Here is a 23,665-nt window from a genome sequence, read left to right as displayed (position 1 = left end):
GTGTGTATGTGTGTGCATTTGTTCACTACTCACTGCTGTGTGTGTGCACTTGGATGGGTTAAACGCAGAGCACCAATTTCGAGTATGGGTCACCATACTTGACAATACGTCACGAAAAAAAAAATAAAAAAAAAATAAGTAACGTTATAATAATAATAATATAATATAAACCATTTCTTCACAACAAACAAATATTTTTATTAATTAATTTCTATACTATTTTTCTGATATATTATACTAAGTGTCAGAGCCAGAATAAATCCTTCCTTGAGTATTATTTTAAATCTCAGGATGTTTTATGTTAATTGCATCAATAGAGCTGATTGGTCCCTTAGACATAAATTATAATAAATCTGACCAATAAGAGAGCACGTCGCTGACGCATGGCTCCTCCTCTTTTTGTTTCCTAAATTTCCTTTCCACCAAAATCGTTTTCTATCGTTTGTTGACCTCGAAGCTAAAGTGTTTATAGTGTTTACTGTTCTCATAAATATTATTGCGTGTTTCTGTTTAAAGCGATCAAGTGATTACACTTTTAAAAATTTACAATATAATGTATATAATCCAAGCGGCATGCTTCGGATGAACAATAACATGCAAGGATTATAAAAAGTGTCCATCAGAGGACGACATTGTCCATAAACACATAAACACACAACAGCAAGTCCTGTCAATTTATTCATTTTAATTCATGTGTGAAAATATGAAAAAAAAATTTTTTAAATAAAAATGATTAAATATGGTATAATATCAATGTTCACTAAAATATTGATGTATGCTGTTCAAATGTAATACAAGTAATTAATAAAAAAATGAACACTTTCTAATAATAATACTTTAAAATATATATCTAAATTTCATTATTTTATTACATTTTCAGGTTTCTTTGAGCTTTTATTATGTGTAACCAATGATTACTAAAACAATGGGACTCATTCTGAAATATTTGATCTTGTAAATAAATGAATATGTAAAACGATGTGTGCTTGACCAGTCTCGTGTCTAAACAATATGAAATAATAGTTTTCTATCAAATAAAATCAATGACACGTGTATGGGTTATCATGAACCTTTAATAGACATTAATTACATGATATACATAGTGTTTCATTGAAACAAGAGCGTATCATTCGCAGGAATGGCCTCTTGTACATGAGGAGCGCTTCACCCCTCTCGAGTTTGAGTACAGCATTTTAGTAGTAATGTAAAAGGTGTGTGTGTGTCGGGGGCGATCACAAGACGATAGGAACCTTGTGCTTAGTTTGACATTCACAGCCAGATGAAGAGGGGCCGATCAGGGGCCCCGACACAGAGGAACATCTAAAGCTATTTTCATATTTCAAACATGTTGAGCAAAACGGAGAAAAAAAACAAGAATAAATGACAGCATATATACACTTCATTTAGTGGTATGTACACATATATACAATATATATATAAATATAGTAAAATATATTAAATTACACTGATGTTTTTCCATAAATAACAGCTGGAGAGTAACAGGTTGGATGACATATGAGGTTTAACTGTTGGAAGCACAGTGAGGTGTGTGTGTGTGTGTGTGTGTGAGACGGTGGTCATGTGACCTCTCCATTCACCACACTCATAACGGCTGATTAGTGGACGACACACACTCCTCTGTCTATCAGTCTCTCGTTCAGGGAATAACTTCAAGCTGCCGATGGCAAACACTGAATGGTAAGTCAAGTTGAACACTAACAGTCTCATTTCCCCTCGGTAACAACGATCTGCCATTCGATTCTGCGGTTTACAAAGCAAAACAAATGACAATCATACTGTGAAGCTTTAAAGTCGACATGAAACGACAACCAGCAACTCGTTTACTTGAGTGAAACCATTATCATTATTATTGCATTTTTCTTAATGTTTTAGAAAGGCTGAATAACCTACGACAGTCTAAAACAATGATTAAATAGTTTATTGGTAAACATCTTGATGTGATGTCAGATGAATAGTTATTTCAGATATTGTGCAATGGCAAAATGTTTATAATTAGACCATGAGTAGTTTTGATTATAACGTTCAAAACGTCTATTTTTATAAATGTTTTATCAACTTTTTTTGTTGGTTATGCGAACGTCAATGGAACATTCGAATTAGAATTTTTCAAACATTATAGGAAAGTTACTTTTGAATGTTCTCTGAACATTCTAAAACAAGTAGCAACATTTAAAAAATGTTACAGTAACGTCCAACTTTGAACGAACGTTCTATTAATGTTACTAGAAGAACGTTTGTTTAAAATTCAGAATGTTGCATTTTAGTGTTTAAAAAATTATAGATAAATGTCCAACTGAAGTGTTTATAAACAATGTATAAATAATGTTTTTACGCTAATATTTTGAGAGACCAGAGAACCTTGAACAAATGTTCTGTTAACGTTACTGGAAGGTTCTTATAACGTTACTAGAATAAGTGTGCTTGAGAAAACATTGCCAGGATGTTCTGCACACATTCCCTATTTGCTTCAGCTCATGTTGACTTTAAAGCACCTATCGCTGTCGTCCAGGTTTAAATAAGTTACAGTAAATTCACTCAGCCGTTCCTGTGTGAAATCAACAACTACAAATCAATTTGTTCATTAGTAGATCTACACGACAGGTAAAGGTGACTCAAGTAGTACAGTATAAATGGCATCAAAAACGAATGCGTTTAAAGCACAGCCAAAATGTGCGAAATTACAGTTTTTTCACATTTGCTGAAAAAGAGGAAGTGCATTTCTACATACAAACACTGTTATTTTTGGCAAACGTACAAACGAATCGAACACGCATCTGCAGGCGACGCTCCGCTCAGTGTTGATCGTGAAATCAGTTTTGGTTGTGAGTACGAAACGCCTAACCTGAATACGATGCTCATGTTGCACATGTTCCTGTGCGACGCACCACCGAAAAACTCAGCTGTACCGGAAGAACAACACAAAAGAAAAGCAAATCAACAAAAAAAGAAGCACAACAATACGAGTGGATCACCATCTGTGTGGCCTAACAGCATACTGTACAAAGTTCAGGACATTCTCTCAGAATGGGATGTTTGTCTTTGCTCTGCATTGAAAATAGAGCAGCTTCTTCTAGTTCTCAGTTGTAGCGTAAGCGAATCGGCTCCGCCCATCTGCCTGTCAATCAGGGTTAAGACACGCCCACTAGTGGCCGTCGGCGTGCTCGTCTGAAGATCCTGCGTTGTGGATCCAGTCCGCGATGATCAAAGCCATGCTGCTGATCATCACCATGATTCCCATGATGAGGAACAAAGTGGCCTGAGAAGAAGGAGAGTGTGATGAGACATACTGAGTCGATCGCAGGTCAAGAACACACATGTTCGGTCAGATCATGTCTTACCCCGATCTTCTGGATTGACTTCATGGACTCCTTCTTCACCAGTTTAATGTAGAAGGCCGAGGGAAGGATGAAGATCAGCATAGCAGCAGCGGACGCACCTGCACAGAGACGAAAAAACATTTGAATAAAAAAAAAAAATGAACTCAAATAAATTTGAAAAAATATTGTTAAAAAAATTTTTAATTAAAAACTTAAATATAAATATAAAAAGATGCAAGCTTATTTGATTTCAGCTTGTAGACAAGTTAACATTTCTAATTTATTATTACTAAAATAACTCAAACTAAAATCATAATTAATAAAACTATAAAGACATTATTAAATTAAATCAAATATTTAAAATTTGAATCTAATTTTATTTCACTTTGTTGACAAGGCAACATTTCTCATTTTTGTTTACTAAAAAGTATAAACACTTATTTTTAACTGAAATTAAAATAAAATCAGAAGATATAAAAATAAAAACAAAATATGATAAAATTCAAAATATGAATAAAACTATAATTGTATATTAATGATGCTAAACTTGTATAATGCAGTTCAGAGGTTACATATTAATGTTTTAAAATAAATACAAATATATTTGTATAATATGAGAATATTGAAATACAAAATTATTACAAAATAACTGAAATTACAATATAAAACATGATATTGCAATAATATTGCCACACACATGTGATGACATCACTTCCTGTATCACACCTACCGATGAATCCGAAAATGTCTCTGATGGTGGGAACGAAGATGACGAGGATGTTGACGCAGACGAGCAGAGCGACGGTGATACAGATGTGACGCGGCCAGCTGAAGTCTTTAGAGGCGCCTAGCAGCTGGTTGACTGAGGTGCGGATCTGAAACATTAAAAAAACATTCGGTCAACACTCCTGCAACGTTTACGTACGTTTCCAGGCCTGTAAATGTGCTGGAATACTCACTGGGAAGAGAACTACGGGCACCGTCAGCGTCACGGCGGTCAGGACGGCAAAACGCACGATCAGAAGCACCACGTCAAAGCTGTAGACCTTTGAGTAAGTGTGCAGCAGCTCGGGTTCAACGGCCTCTGCGGAATAAAAAACACAGTCTTTAGACTTACTATAGATTTGAAGTGCTATTTCAGTCCAATGAGGTTATATCCCAGCTAATAAAACATTCGTCCAAGTTATCTGGTCTTTATAATTTTCTCAAAACCTTAGCACAAAAACATTATCATTGTTTGCAGAACTTTTTTGTTTTTCTCGTTCGCCTGACATTTTTTAAATGTTAAGGCTAATTCACACCGCACAGACAAACACTAACAAACTCCAACAAACAAGTTGGCTCAAGTTGACTGTTGGATTTAGAATCTTCTGAAAAATAACTGTCATGTTCACACTGCCCCAACAGACACCGACCAACTCTATATCTATAAGCATTTACATTTACATTTATGCATTTAGCAGACGCTTTTATCCAAAGCGACTTACATTTTGCATTCAAGTTACAGTTTTTTTTAAAAGCATGTTCAGTCGGGTGAAAACAAACTCCAACCAACACCAACAGGGGTAACACACTGATCTAGTTAGACTAGTTTGTTGGCATTTGTCAGTGCAGTGTGAGTTGGCCTTTAAAGGTCGTTTTAGAATGTACAGAGAACATTTAAAAGTATCAAAATGATCAAATGGAATGTTCCCTTAAATTTTGCATAAGGATAAACATTTTTTAAAACGTGACATTTTGAACGTTCAGAGAACATTCAGAAATAACATTTTCATAACTTCGTGCAAACTTTAGTAAAATATTCTTAAAACATATTTTTGTTAGATGTGATTATAGTTTTTATTATACTTTGAATTAGTTTTTATTATTACATTTTTTGTTTTCGTTTTTAAAGATTTAGCAATTTTGTAGTGCTATTGTCATTTTTAGGGTTTTTTCAGATGTAGTTTTAGTTATTTTGCTACTTCAATAACTAAAACAATAAAATAAGAAATAAATTAACCAAATGAAAATTTGAAATGTAGCCCTGCCAACATTTTAAATAAAAAAGTAGATTTTTTCTAATATTATTATTTTTTTCAGTCAATGCTTTTTTTTTTTTTTCAAGTAACAAACATGTTTTTTAAGGTTTAGTTTTAGTTGCGCTCCTCTGAGTGGTCAAAAACACATTTTATTGTCAACAAATTTGCTGTAACTTTGTCCTGTACATCAAACAAACCATCCCACAAAAATGTTTATTTTCCCTTCGCCGAGTCTGAGAAATCCCTGCGTTGCATAACGATTCCTGTCTATCGGGGAAACATAAAAACATCAAACATGGTGTTCTATTCCTGCTGCGGCAAACAGCTGAACGCCTCTGACTCTTTCCCAAAACTTACGAAACCGTCCGGAGCCTTTCTGCCGGTTCAATCCGGTGCCCTCTAACAGACACACCTCCGTTTAAAACAAACACTGCCTCACTGTATATTTCAACCTGGCATTGGACTATAACATGTGTCGTAACACATTTGGAAGACGTTCAGGCTCTGATGTGGCTGTGCGTCTGCATTTTGCTCACCGTTGAAGGTCAGATATCCAAACAGAGCAGCCAACAGATACATGATAAACATTCCCAGGAACGAGACATTTGCAACATTCTGCATCTTCCTTCTGGAACGACTGCAGATAGAAAGTCAGAGAAAGAGTTAGTTTGTATAGCGAGGTTGAAGTCACAAAACGCAACTTCTAGCGATGAAGCATTTTATACTGAAGCGTTCAAGTCGCACTCACTCTTTGAGCTCCTCGTACATGGGCAGAATAGCCGGGTGGCACACAAACGCAAAGGTCAGAATGGGCACCGCATACACAGTCTAAGATAAAACAATAAAGTTAGACCACCACACACTCCTTTCTCTCGAATGTAAATATCCTAATGCAAATAACCATCTCGCACCTGTGAGTTGAAGACAAAGTACTTGGGTTTGCAGCACTCTTCATCTGTAGTGTTGACCTGTGGTCGAGAGACGTTCACTGTGATGTTAATGAAGTTCTCCGGTAACGGACAGGGGATCTGGAACTTCTTGTAGATCACCTGAAGAACAACAGCAGGAGGAATCGTCTCATCAGAATAACAATAGCAGCTGGAGTGACACTCTAGATTTCATTTGCGTATTTATTTCTATGTTAAACGAGCAATTTAAGGCGAATGTGTCAGTACTCACCACAATAACGAAGAACACCATGCACAATAAGGAGAAACCACTAGTGTATCCCAGATAACCTGAAACACGAATCTTGAGGATCAGCACAAAAGTCACCCACTTATATTTTATATATAATTTTTCTAAAAATTGTATTACATTTATTTATATATTATTTAATTATTTTTACAGACAATTTTTATAATAAAAATAATACAAATTTATTAATAATGATTGCATCTATTATTTTATTCATAACTTCCACAAAAAATTATACTTTAATAGCAATAATAGTAATAAATAATTATAATAATAATAATATTTGCATTGAATATTTTTATTAATAATTGTATTTATTTTTTATTAACATGAAAACTGTCACATTTCTTTGCTTTCTTTAATTTTATTACAGTAATTTGTTTATAACAATTTCATTTATTTATCATTTTAGAATAACATTGGGAACACTTACCCAGGTTTTTAAGCAGCGAGAGCGGCAGTATGATAGCCAAAGTGACGATCAGCACCAGATAATCTCCGTTAGTGTACCACGCACTGGAAAAAACACCACAGACATCGATATTAGCATGCTGCGGAAATGACACGCAGCTGTTCTGCAACATCGTGTTTTACAAACACAAAACTCTAGAGCGTGTTTCAGTTTTGTCATGTAGCTTTGTGTGCAGGGGCTCCATGTAGGGGCCTGAATCTTTGATGTCAGTGTTTGTTGCATTAGGTCACTGTCACAAAGCTCTAAATCGACGTCTCTGAACAGACGTTCAGACCCCCACTGAACGGACAGCTGTACAATGAAGCGCTCACACTATTCTACACAGAGCTGGAAAACGTTCCAATACAACACAACAACATCAGCCTGTGCTGTCCAGTCCTCGCACAGCTCCAGACATCATCTAAGAGCCAGACGGATGCACATACGTGATGGAAATCAATGAAATCTTACTTGTCGTTAATGTCCAAGAAGGCTTTAATGACGATGGGCAGCTCGTACTTCACGATGTAGAGGTAGCTTGCCATAGCTGGGATTGAAAGAGAGTTTGAAAACACTTTAGCGCCTTAAAACAAACCAAAGTATCACACATTCACAAGTAACAAGTTTAGGTTATAAAAACGTTGTGGGAACATTGTTTTGAAATGTTTCTAAAATGTTGAAATGCCTAGTTTTGTTGTTGTGATTACAAAGTTATTTAAGGGTGACAAAGCGATTCTTACAATGTTCTATTAACTATTTTCGCTGAAAATAAAATGTTATTTAAATGTTTATTTTTAAAGTTCTGAAACATTAGAAAATCCAGTTTTTTTGTCGTAAATATAAAGTCATTTAAAGGTTACAAAAACGTTTCTTGCACCATTCTACTAACTTTATTTTCACACGAAAATAACGTTTATTTTTCATATTCTAAGAATGTTTTAATGTCCAGTTTTCCTGATGCAATTATAATGTTATCTAAAGGTTCAACATTCTACTAACTTTATTTTCACCCAAAATATAACATTAATTGATCGCTTATTTTTAATATTCTAAACTGTTTTAATGTCCAGTTTTCTTGATGCAATTATAATGTTATTTACAGGTTACAATTTTGTTTCTTGCAGCATTTTACCAACTTCATTTTTACCCAAAATATAACATTATTTCAATGTTTATTTTTAATATTCTAAAATGTCAAAACACTTTCTTTTCTTGTCATGATTATAACATTATTTAAAGTTTACAAAAACGTTTCTTGCAACATTCTACTATTTTTTTCACCCAAAATATATCATTATTTGAACATTTATGTTTAATGTTCCAAGAACGTTAAAATGCTAATATTTTCTTGTTTTGATTATATTGTTATTTAAAGGTTCTAAAAAATTCTTTATCTTTATCAATTAATTAAAAAAATATATTTTTTATATTCTAAAACTTCTAAAAATGTCTAGTTTTCATGTTGTGATTAAAGGTTACAAAAACATTTCTCAGAATGTTCAGCAACTACAAATGTACTCTCAGCATTACGAGAGTGTATAATGAATATTAATAAAGTTACAAGAACGTTCCATAAACATTCCTTTAAGAACACTTTGTCCTCACATTTATGAAAAACGTTCCCTGTTAGCTGGATTCACATTACTAGTCGTACCTCCAAAGTTTTGCATGGTGATAGAGCAGGACGCTGCCAGTTTGCCGGGAATCCCGAAGGCCTTGTACCCCAGCTGTTCGTACACCAGAGAACCTGGACGGAGGGGACAGAGCATTAAAACTTATACTTATCACGGTTAAAAATAGAAACATAGTCACACAGAGAGAATCTAACCTCCTTCGTTGGCCGTTTTGAGCAGCAAATGGACTGAGTAGAGGGAGAAAATGGCCACGGCGACCAGCAGGATCCTGCAGAAACGAACAATACACAGTCTGAATTATTAAAATCGCTTTCAAACTCTCCCATGGGTTGCAGTGCTCTCTTTAACCACCAAACGTTAAAGTCACCATGAAGCATTTACATATGAAAAACTGTGCTTTCATTAGAGATTACGATGGACAAACTGTGCACAGAAAGTCCAGGAATATGCATTAAGAAAAACAGAAAGCTCATGTTGACTTTCAGTGTTAGACAAGATGACCTCAAGCATTTTCTCGCCTGACAACTGGACATAATTGACTATCTGTAATGAGTCACGTTACGAACACGCACACAAACGTGTTCATAAGAGGGAGGTGACTATGGATTAGACGTGATTATATTCTCACACACTCATTCATTCCACTGTCTGCAGCTCGCTTGATCCCGTTATAACCTGCCTGACCTTCAGTAGATTTCCACTTCACATGCCTGGAGCTGACAGTCACATCTTTGCTATTTAACCCATTCCTCGACCGCACAGTAAAGGTTTTCTGACTCAAAGCAATGCACTGACTCAAATTCTGGTTTAATATCATTAGAATTTTACTGTGCAAACTGGAAATCCTGTTTCAGTCACGTAAGAAGTCATTCTTTGATGGACTCCTGGAGATTTGGCATCCGGACAGACTCGATTTTAAAAACGCAGCACTGCTCCACCTGCAACACCTTTACATAACCGGCAGAAACTCCTCTATCACCAGATTAACACGTACGACTTTGTTTGTTAACACTAAGAAGAAGCACGACTTGCATTTACTTCCTTCACCAGAGCCGAACCGACTGACTGCAGCAGATTTACACCGAACAGAATCTGGGGCAAATTGCTGTACTCATTAACAGCACTAATTATCCTAATCAGGTAATTAGCAGTCGTGTAAATCGGGGACGTTTGTGTACATTGTGTTCATAGATTACAAAAGCCCTAAACTCACTGCTAACTCTTTTAAAACTGGAAAAGTTGGGTGGTATCAGCTCATGCAAATGTGCATGTAAAGTTTTAAAACGGATGTTTTTGGCAGCACGGATATATAAAGAAGCACCTCGATACTCACACAAACATGGCGATGCCAGTGTTGGCCATGGCATAGGCAAGTCCCAGGATTCCACTTCCCATGATGGCATTGCCCAAGTTAAACACTGACATACCAAACGACGCCGAACCAGAGCTCTGAAAAACAGGAACAGTGAGATTTATACGTGTAAAACGGCATTATCTGATGAAACCTCTCACACCAGATCAACCACTTACATATTCAGCTTCATATTTCTTCTTCCCCAGTTGGTGATCAGTGAGGAAGTTCTGGCTTTCCGCATCCACGTCGGTATATTGCATCCTGTAACCACACCATCAGTGCATTAGATCAACATAAGAGAAGATTTATTAACTAATAGTGACTCGTCTAGGTGAAATGAAGCAGGTTTTACCCGTTGAGGGGGACTTTGGAGTCCTGATAACTTGTGTACTCGTTGCTGTTGGAACTGCAGCTGTCTATGTCTGGAGCGATGTTCAAACGACTCATCTTTGTATTTGCTTGGGCTTTGCTCATTCTGTAATGTAAAACAAGTTTATTAAGAAAGAGTTGCAAGCATTCTACCTCAAATTAGTTAAATGTTATTATTACTGAAACATCTTCATTGTAGTCTAATTATAATTTGGGTGTTCTTGTCTCAAAACCAGAAATAACCGAACTGGTTATTTGACAGTCGATCGCGTGTCCCCAGAAATCTTTGAAGGACTGTTAATGTGTGCGCCATGGTTTTAGAAAAGGGCATGTTCACACATTACTCAGCAGAGCTGCGCCTCAGCTCCACAAACAGGCATCGGGTCATGTGACCCAAAATATGACGTTATTGAATGTTTATTTTTAATGTTCTAAGAATGTTAAAACGTCCATTTTTCTTGTTGTGCTTATAATGTTATTTAAAGACTAGAAGAAAAATCTTCTATGCAAGATCTTATAGTGACTTGTCTAGGTGAAATGAAGCGAGTTTTACCCATTGAGATACCTCATGTACTCATAGTAACTGCTGCAGGGGTGTTGTTTGTTTGTTTGTGTTGTTGTAAATGTAAAACAATTAAATGTTCTCCTTATTATGTAAGGATAGGTTTGATTTTACTTAACGTTCCTCAAGCGAGAAACATTTTGCACTTTAAGTTTATTAGTTAAATATTACGTAAACAAAGATTTGCAAGCATTTTACCTCAAATTAATTATTATTATTAAATATTGTAAATGTTAAAATGTCCAGTTTTCTGGATGCCATTATAACATTGGTATATTCCATTCTGTAAACACACCAGTGCATTAGATCTAGATATCTAGATATAAGAGATGATTTATTCATTTACATTTAGTCATTTGGCAGACGCTTTTATCCAAAGCGACTTACAATTGGGGAATACCAAAAGCGATTAATCTTGAAGAGGCTATTCACTACTATTCACTAATTCACTACTAGTGACTCGTCTAGATCAAATGAAAGTTTTACCGATTGAGGGAGACTCTGGTGAGATAGTCCTGAGAGCTGCTGAACTCATTTCTGTAGTGACCGCTGTCCATGTCTGGAGCGTATTCAAAACGACTCATCTTTTTATTTGCAGGGACTTTGATTATTCTGTAATGTAAAACAATTAAATAGTCTCCTTATTATGCAAGGATTTAGGTTTTATTTAACCATTGTGGGGAAAAAATTGGGTTTTTTGGGGGGGGGGGACATACACACCTATGAGGCTTTAATTTGGTGTTTTGTGAGAGATTTGACTGATAGGCTACTGTTTACCAACATTCACTCTTTTCTATGTAGCTGATAAATTGGTGAGTCTCTAAATACCAACAACAGCATTGCAGAAACATCTTTACATAAGAGGAAACAATGGCGTTCATTGGAAAATATTTGAATGAGTTACTGTAAGTTCCTCAAGATAGAAACACTTTTGCATGTTAAGATGATTAGTTAAATATAGCCTAAACAAAGATTTGCACGCATTTGACCTTAAATATGCTATGCAATCTTTTTTTTTTTCATAAAGCAGAAATTGTAAAGCAATCTCCATACTGGTTATTTGACAATCGATAGCGTCTCCAGAAATCTTTGAAGGTTTGTCGATGCGCGCTCCTGCGGTTTAGCAAACGCACGTCCCCTCAGCGGAGCCGCGCCTCAGCAAACCTGGGATCAGGTCACGTGACCCAGAGAGTGCTGAGTGGAAAATTACAAACTGGCACCGACAACAAAATCAGCATCCGCCGCATCGCCATCAAGTATTAATACCGGCATCTCTTCAGTCTATATTTATATATTCGGAACAAAACTGAGCTGAACATAACCGACTAAGGTATTTATTCCTGTTGGGTGACTCGTTTAATGTATTTAATCAGATTCTGATGACCATTTTATACCGTGACAAGGAAACTTACGTATTAAATGTCCGTTTCAAGCCACGTGAACAATTGTATAACATAAAATAATAATAATAACATTGATAAAATAAAAACATATGCATATGCTCAGTGTGTGAAGGATAACGTTACGCCCCCGCTTTTATCAACAACCACCGGAAAAATTTATAAAACGCCAATAAAACCCGTTAAATCACCTCATTTAATATATCCAGCCTTTGACAGCGTTTTCTAACATATCAGTATTTCAGATCATTAGATGAGTATGTTTGATTAACGAATGCATCCTTTTGAACGGATTTATGGAAATATGATGAAACACGAATGAGTCACGCCGAGACAAACCGACTCTAAATTAATCAAATAAAGCAATAAAATAAACGCCAAAAACAGTGCAACCAGCTTAAAACCAGGCCAGGGAATCATAACTGTTCAGAAACATTAAATAACGTCAAACCGGGATGAAATCTTACCTCAAGAATAAAAAAAAGACAAATCCGTTTCTTCAGCTGTTAATGGAAAAAATTAGCAAAGCCTCCCAGTGAAGAATGTTCCAGTGATCAATTACTAAACCAATAACGATTGATCCTTCAAAAATATACCGTGGTAGACAATAAATAAATATCCTAAAATTATTAAATTATGTTAAACATAAATAGAAACACTGTAAGTTAATACTAAAACCCTATAATCGGTAAAATTAATATTAATGTTAGAGATGTCCTCTGGGCGCGTCCGGTATCACAGTCGTGTTCTGATGCTGCTGAGGTCGGTTTATATTCGCATTGCATCAGCCCCGGACACTCGTGGGCGGAGCCTCTGACGCGACTGTATACAAACAGACCTGCCTTGACCCAGACGAGAGAGACTCTCCCAGCCTCATGAAGGCGTTCACAGCCTGCTTCCTGCTCACAAGAAATACAATTAACAGATGAAACCTTTAATATCACATCTGTGTCTCCTAAACAGCACTGAGAGCAAATGGAGACTGTTTCTTGAGCTAAAGACCAGAGTAATCTCGCATTACAGGCACAGTATAATCTCGTCTAGAGTTTCAGAAGTTCTCAAAAATAAGGGTTCCAAAGATAAATATCAGCGATCAGTTCTTAAAATAACATTTTAATAATCTTAAAAACCTTTTGTGAAATGGAAAGTTTCTACACTTTTAAATTAAAGGTTTTTATTGGCATCGATGGTTGCATGAAGAGCATGTTTTCCATGCCACAAAAGGTTCTTCTCTGTCCACTGAAAGGTTCTTTAAGAAACAAAAATGGTTCTTCTGTGGCATCACTGTGAAAATTTCTTATTTTCCCTTTATTTTTAAGATTTTATGGATGTTAAAGGCTCTTCCCCTTAAGAAAATTAACCATGGTTTTACTACAAATAAAACCAAAAAACCATGGTTACATAGTTAAACCATGGTAACCATGAATTAACCATGGTTTTACTACACTAGCCATGGTATTTGTAGTAAAAATGGTTATAAATACCCCCCCAAAAAACACACTTTTACTTAAATAAAACGTTTACGTAAGATCAGCATCTAAACAATAACATATTCCTCTGTGGTAAAAGAATATCTAGTTTTTGTATCTAACAATTTGACTTCAGAGGAACCACAAATATAGACCACAACCCACCCTGTGCCCTATTTTAAGCGAGGAAATGTTTTAGAAGTTGCCTTATATTGCTCAGGAGAGGTAACAAAATTCTCGGGTATGAATTAGCAATCACTTTTGTCTCAGAATTTCCTCCTAAATGAGTCGATTATGAGATTTCTTGGAGCAAAACACTTTATTTATGTCTATTGAGATGTCAAAGACAATGACTTTTCCATGTCAGTGAATAAGATCATGGGTCCACATGACTATGAGAGGAGCTGTGAAGAACAAAAGGACGAATTTTACAAAAAGAGGATGACGTTAGACACAAGTGACAGATTAAACGAGTCGGGAATGAGTGCGGCCCCACACTGGGAGAGCACGCTCAGTTTTGAGTCACGGCAGACAAGGGCAGCGAATCGAGTTTGTTGTTTCTTTCGCTTCCAGCATAAGTTAAACGAATCACTCGCCTGACCACCTTCACACAGAAGTTCTTCGTCACCCCCCAATCAGCCAAATCCCCCAGTGGAAGTGGAGCAGGGCCGTACGGGACTCTGGTCTACGGTGATTTACCCTCGGATTAAAGGCCACTGCAGCCTCTGAGCTGGAGTTCACAAAAGAACACGGATGCTGGAATGTCTGACCTATTGAAACAGGCCGTGGGGCCCCAGGCGACGCCCCGATTCCATAGGTAAGACTGGATCAACAAAAGCATTTTTCTGTCTCCACATTGTGTGAAAAACGGATGGAAGAAATCCCAGCTCTGCCTTTGAAAGTGGTAGCATCCATGGAGAAATGACACTCTTTAAATGGGGGAAACCATCAGATGTATTATCTGAAGATACAGATTTTCAGTTCTTTCATTCAAAAAACACCTATGCATTGTGAAGCCATTGGAATTGTCTTGATTTCTGAAGGAATGGTTTCTGAAATGTAATTTTATAATGATCTTCTGTGCCATATTTTATTGAAAAATCACCTGCCAATCCATTGGAAATATCTTGATTTCTGAAGAAGTTGTTTCTTAAATATGGTCTCAAAATGTTTTTCAGTCCCATATTTATTGAACAAATGCTTTCACCTAGCAATTCACTGGAATCGTCTTGATTACTGAAGGAATGGTTTCTGAAATCTAGTTTCATAATGTTCTTCTGAGCCATATTTTAGTGAATAAATGCATTCACCTACCAATTCAATGGAAATATCTTGATTTCTGAAAGAATTGTTTCTGAAAATGTGCTTTACAATTGTTCTTCAGTGCCATATTGAAAAAAGCTTTTACCTGCCAATCCATTGGAAATATCTTGATTTCTGAAGGAATGGTTTCTGAAATGTAGTTTCATAATGTTCTTCTGTACCATATTTTAGTGAATAAATGCTTTCAACTGTCAATCCATTGGAAATATATTGATTTCTGAAGGAATTGTTTCTTAAATATGGTCTCAAAATGTTCATATCTTTATTGAACAAATGCTTTTACCTTCCTAGATCATTAATAATGCTGAACAAAAGTATGTGAAAACAAAAGAAGATATTTTGAAAAAGTAAGTGTTGATGACATGAATTTTAAGTTTAAGGGGAAAATACCAATGTAAAAAAAAATTGAATGTTACCAAAATGTTCTTTTGGATCTCATCTGTCCAAAGAGTATTTTTCCAGTACAGTTTCAGAACATCCTGGAAAGACTCCTGCAAACTTGAGATGGGCAACAATGTTTTGTTTCTGGAAATCAGTGCTTTTTTTCTGTGATAGCCTCCCATGAACACAGATTTGTCAGTGTTTTTCTTACGCTAGACTGGTGTTATCATGTGTTTGGATATCTTAATCAAGGCAGATCTTTCGCTGTCATCCTATGGTTCTATGTCACTTGTTTGAGGTTTTTACAGTTTACCCTCACTGTGGGCGTCTTATCCCAGAGAGAGGTGTACTGGTGCTGAATTTCTTCCTTTGGTAAACTATCTGCCTGAAAGTGGACTAAAGGAGGCCCAATTATATCTGCGAACACTTACAGCCTTCTGAACTGGTTCACCTCTTCTTCTGAGTACTTGGATCACAGTGAATTTAGCTGAAAAAAGCAGGTAACCGAAATGTTTAGTGTGTGAAAGGGCAAACTAAACCCATGGCTTTTTTCTGAGCTGCAGCTGGTCTTGACAGTAAATTAAACGTTGTTCTGTAAATACTCGAGGGAGGTTCTTTACTCAATCGTTTACGCAATTCGTGGTTGATTTCTTTAATTAGACTGGTCCAAATTAACCTTTTTACAATCCTTTCAAATCATCAGTTAAATTACAGAGTTTATTTCATCCTGTAAACGCTACACTCTTAAAAAATAAAGGTTCTTTACGGGCACTGATGGATCCAAAAATAATTTTTAACATCTATGGAATCTTTTCATTCCACAAAAGGTTCTTTAGATTTTGAAAATGTTCTTTACAGTAAGAAAAATGTTTCTTTTGAGATCTGTTCACTGAAAGGGGAACAAAAAAACAAAAAAAGGAACCTTTTTGCCAAAAACTCCATTTTGGAACCTTTATTATTAAGATTGTATGTAAACTGATATTTTTTAACTCTTATTTTTAGTTCTTTTGCTGTTTAGGAATAATAGCAACTACTTTACTTCACCACAACTGGGTGAACCAGACTTTGGTACACATAATAGGTATCATTGACATGTAAATGTCAGTGGTCAGATGTAAATTTCGTAACCAGATGTTCTTGCAGCTTAGTTGCAATACAACAATACAATAGACCTTTAAGACTTAAAGCTACAGTATATTTTAATAGTTATATATAATTTCAGAAGTGCCTCAGTGATCTAAAATCAAGTCACTGTAAACAATAATGTTGTTTCAACTTAAAAAATAAACATTCATACTGCCTTAAAATTAATAAAAAATCAAAACTGTGTTTTTGTCAACTTGAGCACTTGGAAAATCCGGGAAAGTTATTGTAAACTATAAAAAAGTGGTAACCTGCAATTGTTACCTTAAAAATCTGTTGATTTAACCCATAAAAATTAGTTTTGTTACATAACATTCATATAATAACATTTTTACTGTAATAAAAACAAGTTTATTTAGAGTTACCGTTTTTAGGTTACCGTTTTTAGTTTTTTTCCCAGTGTAACACCAAATTTTAAGTTGTAAAAGTTAATCGCAACAGAAGTAAATCTTTACTAGTCTGCATGGCGAATGACTTGGAATATCTCCCAGGTAAACTTCAGAACCTGACTACATGGTTGAAATGAAAGGAAAATTAAAATGTAAAGAAAACAGACAAGAAGGTTCTGGAGAATGTCTGAGGATTTCTTGATGTTCGGATCGCGGGGGTCTGTGAGAGAGAAGACATCCCGCCGGTCTCCCGCAGAGCGGGGCAGAGGTCGACTCATCTTCCCCCGGCTCCTGGCTCATTCTTATATAATCATTTTATCCCATCGTATTAAACAAACAGCCGCCTGCTGTCCGCACTCATGGGAACCTGCCGAGAGAGTCTGACACTGAGATCACGCTATGCACTTCACTTCAACTTCATAATGCCCACCTGCCATTGCTCATAAAAGGCCCCGCTGAGGCCATTTGGGTACTTCATGAAATAAAATAAAATTTCTGATGTGTGACTATGCTAACTGATGTAATACTGACACAGAAAATCCTTGAGAAAGATAATAAGTAGGGCATGGGGGCGTAATACCAGGAAGATGATGGCACACATGTCCTCTTTCTCATGGACTATTATCACTTGTATCTGTGTTATCATGTTTGCAATGTGTTCAGCTGTGGTGGGAAGCTTCGGTGTGTTTATAACGGAGTTATCGGACCGGAAAACAAATGCTCTTGACACAGACAGGAAGTGAAACGCACATATGCTCATCTGCATGTGAAACCATGCAGAGGAGCTCAATGCACTTGACACTGATTGCTCTAGTTGTGCCTGCATGTGTGTTTCTGAACAACTACAAGCCAAGTTCTACATAGCGTAAGATGGGATTGATATATTTAGGTCACTGGGTTATAAGAAGTTAGCAGAGATACAATTTAGCATCTGCGATGCTCACAATCGCATCATCAGCATCTGTGACAGTATACATTTCAATGTGTGAAGATTTGAATCCCTGTCGGACAGAGTGCTGGTTCAGGCTGGCTGATGCTGGTTTAACTGGTGGACTAAAATTTAATGCAGCGTCATACCAGGAACACTAAGGTGTGTATCTTGAATGCAATACAAGTCACTTTGGATAAAAGCGTCTGCTGAATGAATGACTGTAGATGGTTTCTAAGACGCTTGAGAGGGAGAGTATTTGGTGAATGGATCATTCAGATTGTGTAGTGCATATTCTACAGTGATTCTAGTCAGGATTATAATCGTCAATTGAACTATTAAAATATTTTTTGTTAACTGAAATAAAGCTGAATCGATATAAAATATAAATATTGAATGAAAAACAAACTATACAAAATTACTTAAATAATTAAAAACTAAAATTAAAGCTTGAAATAAAAACACAACATATAAAAATAAAAGCTAATTAAAATTTGAATAAAAATTAAATAAAATACATCTTATTTTAAATTAAGCTGAAATAAAAATACATATAAATAAAAGAGAAAAAAGTTGAAACACTACAGTTTCTAACTGGAAATAAATAAAAACTAAAACAAACGAATTAAACCTTAATAGTAATATTTAAAAAGAACAAAAACTAATAAAAGTGACAATTAAGCACATTACAAAATCACTAAAAATTAAAAATAAGAGCTCATTAAAAATTGTATAAACATATATTAGTATATTTATTATTATTTGAAATAAAATCAAATCTAAATATTAGTTGAAAAATGTAAACTAATACTGAACTAAGTTTAAGTTGAAGCACTGGAGACAAATAAAAGCAAAATAAAATAAAAATATATTAGACTTAAATCATAATATTTAAAAACAACAAAAACTGATAAATCACTAAAACTTTTATTAGAATGAAAACAGTAAATATATAAAAGTAAATGCAACTTCAAAATAATTAAAAAAATGATATATATCATACTAAAATAACACTGGTCCTCTTGAAGTACATCACCACCACCACGGCCAGGTTGTAACCACAATGAACTGTGACATAAATCGAGGGAATTTTCCACATGAACAGCAGAAATTAGGCGGTGTGAGCCGGGAGGAATACAGGCATCTTTTGATATGAAGCTTTGGGCCTGTAATCCACTTACAGCTGAAAGAGCTCTGAATTCCTGAACCTGCAGGAGAAGCTGAGATGAACCTCTAAACGCCATCAAAACTTTCCACTAATATTGTAAAAGACAACCCGGATCTGAAGCACATGAACCCGTTGACTTCTAGCGAGAGGTGGGGGAACGGGATTACAGCGGGTCTCCTGGATAAACTGTTCTCACCGGCTCTACACACTGCACATGAGACCCATAAAACCACAGAGAGCAGAGATGTCCTCTGTGCATCATAAAATCCTGCTGTGAGATGATTGTATAACAGGGATGGAGCGTGATTTAATTTCCATGCCAAGCATATTCCCTTAATTCCCACAGGAAATACGGTCTGAATGTCCTTATAAAACTACAGCACCGCGGTGTCTCATATACTTCTGTAGGTACGCTTCACAAAGGCGAATAACTCAGATAGCAATGCTCTTACAATTTCCTGTGCTGAAACATCAGGAAGGAAGTGATGCCCACAGACAGGAAGAACAACACATGCCAGAGCTCTGTGTCACTCTGTTGACATTACATCATATTATTGACCAAACGTGATGGTCATTAATGTTGTACAGGCCATTCCATTCTCGCTCTGTTCATCGAAACCGTCAGTCAATGAGCTAAAAATTGAGTTTGGACAGTAAAGTGGAGCGTGAAGTTCATTCTGAGGGGACTAAACTGTTTCTGACTTTTCATTTGATTCATTTCAGTAAATAAAAATCACTAATGAGATCAACTGTTAAACAGTACTGAAGGAGAACAAAGCTATATGTCAAGACTCATTTATATAATATTAATAAAAATATTAAAGAGAATATTGTATGTTGTTTCCTACATAAAATATATTAGTCTTTATTCACCATTGTACAAAAGCCTAAACAAATTATGGAGATATTATCTGGAAAATAAGCATTTTGTATTAGGTTGACAGATTCATTGATTTATATTTTCTGACACTTTAGAATATAAGAAATATTTTTCTCTTTCTTTCTGTTATACACTGACTAAAATAGGAATTATACTAGAAAACAAAACAGTAATATAAGTACAAAATTGTCAGTCATTCCTGGAAACAAATATCTTGTATTTTTAACAGCAACTATCAATATAACATAGGGAGGTAATCCCTTATAGCATTTTTTTCTACATAATTTTAGAATATAAGAGACGTTTTTTTTATAATGACCAAGATAGGAATTATAAAACAAAACAAAAATATTAATATTAATACGGTTACAAAATTGTTATATGCCATTAATCCTAGAAATGTAATTCTTAAATCTTTCAAATGTTTTGTATTCTCCTAATTTTTGACAGCGGCTATATAAAAAATAACACATACAAAGGCTTTAAAAAATAATGCTTTAAAAAGCTATCTTGCATTAGTCAGACCATTTATGATTCAAAGGAAAGTTGGGTTTCACGTTTTCAGTCCATTTGTCCCAAGGGAGAACATTTTTTTTACTTAAATGTATTTGTATGGAACATTTCATAATAAACAGCGTTCCAAAACAGCTTTACCAAGTGCAAAATAATTATTGAACAAGCTAAAGTTGTCATTGGTAAGATAAAACTGCTTAAAAAGTACTTTGATTTACATTAGAAAATGAGATGAGATGAGCATGAGGGACGAGAATATTAAATCATGAGGGAGAAAAAACATCCTTATGACTGCATAACATTGTCCTAAAATTCTCCTGAATTAAATTGAACTCCACTATTTTCTTCAAAATCTATTCACTTTCGCCTGAGAGAACACACTGTGTGCAGTTCAGTGTGATTTCTCAAAGTATAGCAACCATGTATTTTCCAATAGCTACTTTTATCAGAGACTGTTTCTGAGCCGTGTCATTGATCTCTGTGTTTGCGAGAGAAATCAGGAAGGTCACACCAAGACGGGCGTCATCGGCTAATAAACGAGACATCCTACTGACCCAGGTGCTGCACACACAGATAAAAAAGGGCTGTGTTTCATTTTCATCCGAATCACATGACAGCGCAGCTCAGCCCATCCCACCCTTCCCTGTGCATTTGGGAAATTTCCATCCCCTGCTTTGCTTTTCTGAAGGTTACGTTCACAGCTATCCATCGAGCGTCCTTCTGCCTTTTTATGTTTTTACAATTCAGTGATCACCCACGGTCCAAAAGCAGACATGATGTTACTATCCCGTTATCTACGCAAATGTAAGAAAAGCACCACACTGAGTCACACTTTAGCCTATTATACAGGACTGTGGATTAACTGTCTCTCTCTTCCTGTTAAATGAAGCCAAAGACATGAACGCCTTGATCAGATGCTTACTGTGACATTAAGTGACGGCTTGATCAGGATTCATCTCGCCTGTATCTCACAATCACATTCTGGGAATCTGAGCACAGGCTCCTGGTTTAAAGAAACAGTTCACCTAAAAAAGAACATCCTGTCATCGTTTACTCAACCTCAGAGTGAAACACAAAAGCAGATCTGCTCTTCTCCTTTCAGTGCTTTCACAGACAAAAAATAAATAAAAATTGCATGTGCTTGTTTTCACTATTTCAAGTCTTCTGAACATAATTCACATACTAGTTTTGAGGAACAGAGCCAAATTGAATAAATTTCATGTGCGTTTTTGCTTATTAAATCCAGTGTGTTGATATTAATCACAGATTAGTCAAATGGGTGTAATGTGTCTTGACGAATGTGTGTTCAAACATGCAGAACTTGATTGATTGTCCATTTTGGAACTTGTCAGTCCTTTCATTGCAAGGAAAGAGTAACATGAACCTTCAGCTAACCTGCATCTCCTTTGGTTTTCTTTAAAAAATAAATAAATAAAGTCAAAGCTTTGGAACAGCATTTTTAATTTTTGAAATTTAGCATTTTCTAAATTTTTTTGACTTGCTTTATTAAGAACTATACCTGGCAAGCACTCAAGAAGAGTTTTGCACAGAAAACACCACTCTTATTATCTTCATAAAATGTAAATCTTACTAGACTGAGTTTAGGCTGTTTCACGGTTCATTTTTAGTGAGAGGCATGTGAAAAATTATGCTTTTTTCTAGTGACTCCAGCAAAAGCTAAAAAAATGTAGGTATGTTGCACAATGAAAGTGAAACTGTGACGTGAACAATGCCTCAACTATGCAAAATGCGTCCAGTATACAAGAGAAAGCGTTGATTTGCCGTTTGCCACGTCCCAAGTTTCATCTCATTGTCAGTATAGACAATCAGTTCCTGACTATGACTATAAACATGACATTGGGTGTCATGGCTGGTGGCCATCTTCAATGCATATGTACTTGTCGTAATATTTGTTTGCGTATGTGGTAATTACGGAGGAACACATCGTACTTTTACACTGGGAAAATGAAAGACTATGGACAGACACGTCTGCAGGTGTTGGTCTCCACTACCAGAAAGACAACATAAGACATACAGTATTTGATCGTTTAGTGTAAAAGTACATTGTGTTCCTCCATGTTAACCACAAACACAGATAAATATTACACTGAATACAGACGCATTTATAATGGACAGTCATAAAAATGGAATTCAGTCTTGAAACATGAAGAAAATTGGCAAAATCACTCTAAAAACTTAAATGCTTGCTTGCAGGTTAAACATTCTAATTTATTGATTTATTTAAAACTTTTAAGTTGCAACACTATTTTGTTAAGTTCAGGTGATGTAAAATAATGCTTATCATTACATTACATTAATATTGTGTGTGTGTAATTTAAACTCAAATTTCTGTGTTAATTGAGTTTCTTTCTTTTGTTGCAGTAATTGCAGAAATTGTCTTGTTAACTTTGGACATCAGGCAGTGGATTTCTTGTTCCCAGCATGTTTTGCAGGACTGGATGAGGAGAGTAAATGTTGAAATTGACTGTTATATTACGTGTATTTTTTAGTAAAGGGAAAGGCCAGCTATGCTGTTAGATATTTGAAATAGTTTGTGTAATATTTAAGTTTTTGTGCTACGCATTTTACATAATCAGTTACATAATCAGATTATTTTATTCAAAGTATAGCTATAGTAATGACACATTACTTTTTAATTTACAAGAAAATATCTGCTACTTTTTTAATATAAGTGACACCAGTTACTTTGTTTTCCCATGTATTGGCAGCTCTCGTGTTGTCATGTTGAGAGAAATCTGGAGTAAGTCCAGAGGCGTTGTGTAAACATGATGTTACTGTAGTTCTATACTAAAAAATGACTTCAGATAAACATACTGTAAGATTTGTCTTTTGTTGCTTTTTTGTGTTGAACTTACTTCTCTTGTATCCTATTCTTCATGCAATCCAGAATGGCAGCACAGCTGAAAGATTTGTTTAAGCTTTTGTAATTTACATTTTGTAATTTTACATTTCAGATTGAGGCTTATTCATTTCACTTTTGTTGTGAAAGGGCTTTTACATTTGCCAGAAATATAATTTTTTATATTAAAATCAAAAAGAAAAAAACAACAATCTCAGGTCAGATGAGGAAAAAGCAATGCAAAAGTAACATAATGTGTAACATAATACAATTAGTTAGTTTTTT

The 23,665-nt window shown here is 35.4% G+C and overlaps 1 protein-coding gene across 2 annotated transcripts; it reads right to left on the bottom strand.

Moving 5' to 3' along the window:
- Positions 1 to 1,919: 1,919 nt before the first annotated feature.
- On the bottom strand, positions 1,920 to 13,098 carry LOC306858709 (sodium-coupled neutral amino acid symporter 2). Of its 2 annotated transcripts, XM_079399375.1 has the most exons (17): positions 12,794 to 13,071; positions 11,413 to 11,538; positions 10,348 to 10,470; positions 10,172 to 10,256; positions 9,975 to 10,090; positions 8,836 to 8,909; positions 8,662 to 8,754; positions 7,479 to 7,554; positions 6,990 to 7,072; positions 6,539 to 6,597; positions 6,271 to 6,408; positions 6,108 to 6,187; positions 5,896 to 5,996; positions 4,298 to 4,422; positions 4,069 to 4,213; positions 3,360 to 3,457; positions 1,920 to 3,277 (listed from the first exon to the last, which is right to left on the bottom strand). In XM_079399375.1, the coding sequence occupies exons 2-17, from the start codon at positions 11,508 to 11,510 to the stop codon at positions 3,164 to 3,166; spliced, it is 1,608 nt and encodes a 535-aa protein (XP_079255501.1). In that variant the 5' UTR covers positions 11,511 to 11,538; positions 12,794 to 13,071; the 3' UTR covers positions 1,920 to 3,163. The 2 variants fall into 2 exon arrangements, with proteins under 2 accessions (XP_079255501.1, XP_079255502.1); XM_079399376.1 differs by lacking the exon at positions 11,413 to 11,538 and having other exon boundaries at positions 1,925 to 3,277; positions 12,794 to 13,098.
- Positions 13,099 to 23,665: the final 10,567 nt, after the last annotated feature.

The sequence above is a fragment of the Barbus barbus genome, assembly GCF_936440315.1.
Source record: "Barbus barbus genome assembly, chromosome: 39".
In the NCBI taxonomy this organism is placed as follows: Eukaryota; Metazoa; Chordata; class Actinopteri; order Cypriniformes; family Cyprinidae; genus Barbus; species Barbus barbus.
Note: the sequence above shows the minus strand (reverse complement) of the source record. Positions and strands in the feature narration are given on the sequence as shown.

What these genes read in the sequence shown, in the direction of transcription:
- LOC306858709 (XM_079399375.1), bottom strand. Translation starts at nt 11,510, where the DNA reads ATGAGTCGTTTTGAATACGCTCCAGACATGGACAGCGGTCACTACAGA. An exon ending in ATGTACGAGGAGCTCAAAGA is followed by an intron (nt 5,997 to 6,107) that starts GTGAGTGCGACT and finishes TTCTATCTGCAG; the next exon opens with TCGTTCCAGAAGGAAGATGC. An exon ending in AGTCAATCCAGAAGATCGGG is followed by an intron (nt 3,278 to 3,359) that starts GTAAGACATGAT and finishes CCTTCTTCTCAG; the next exon opens with GCCACTTTGTTCCTCATCAT.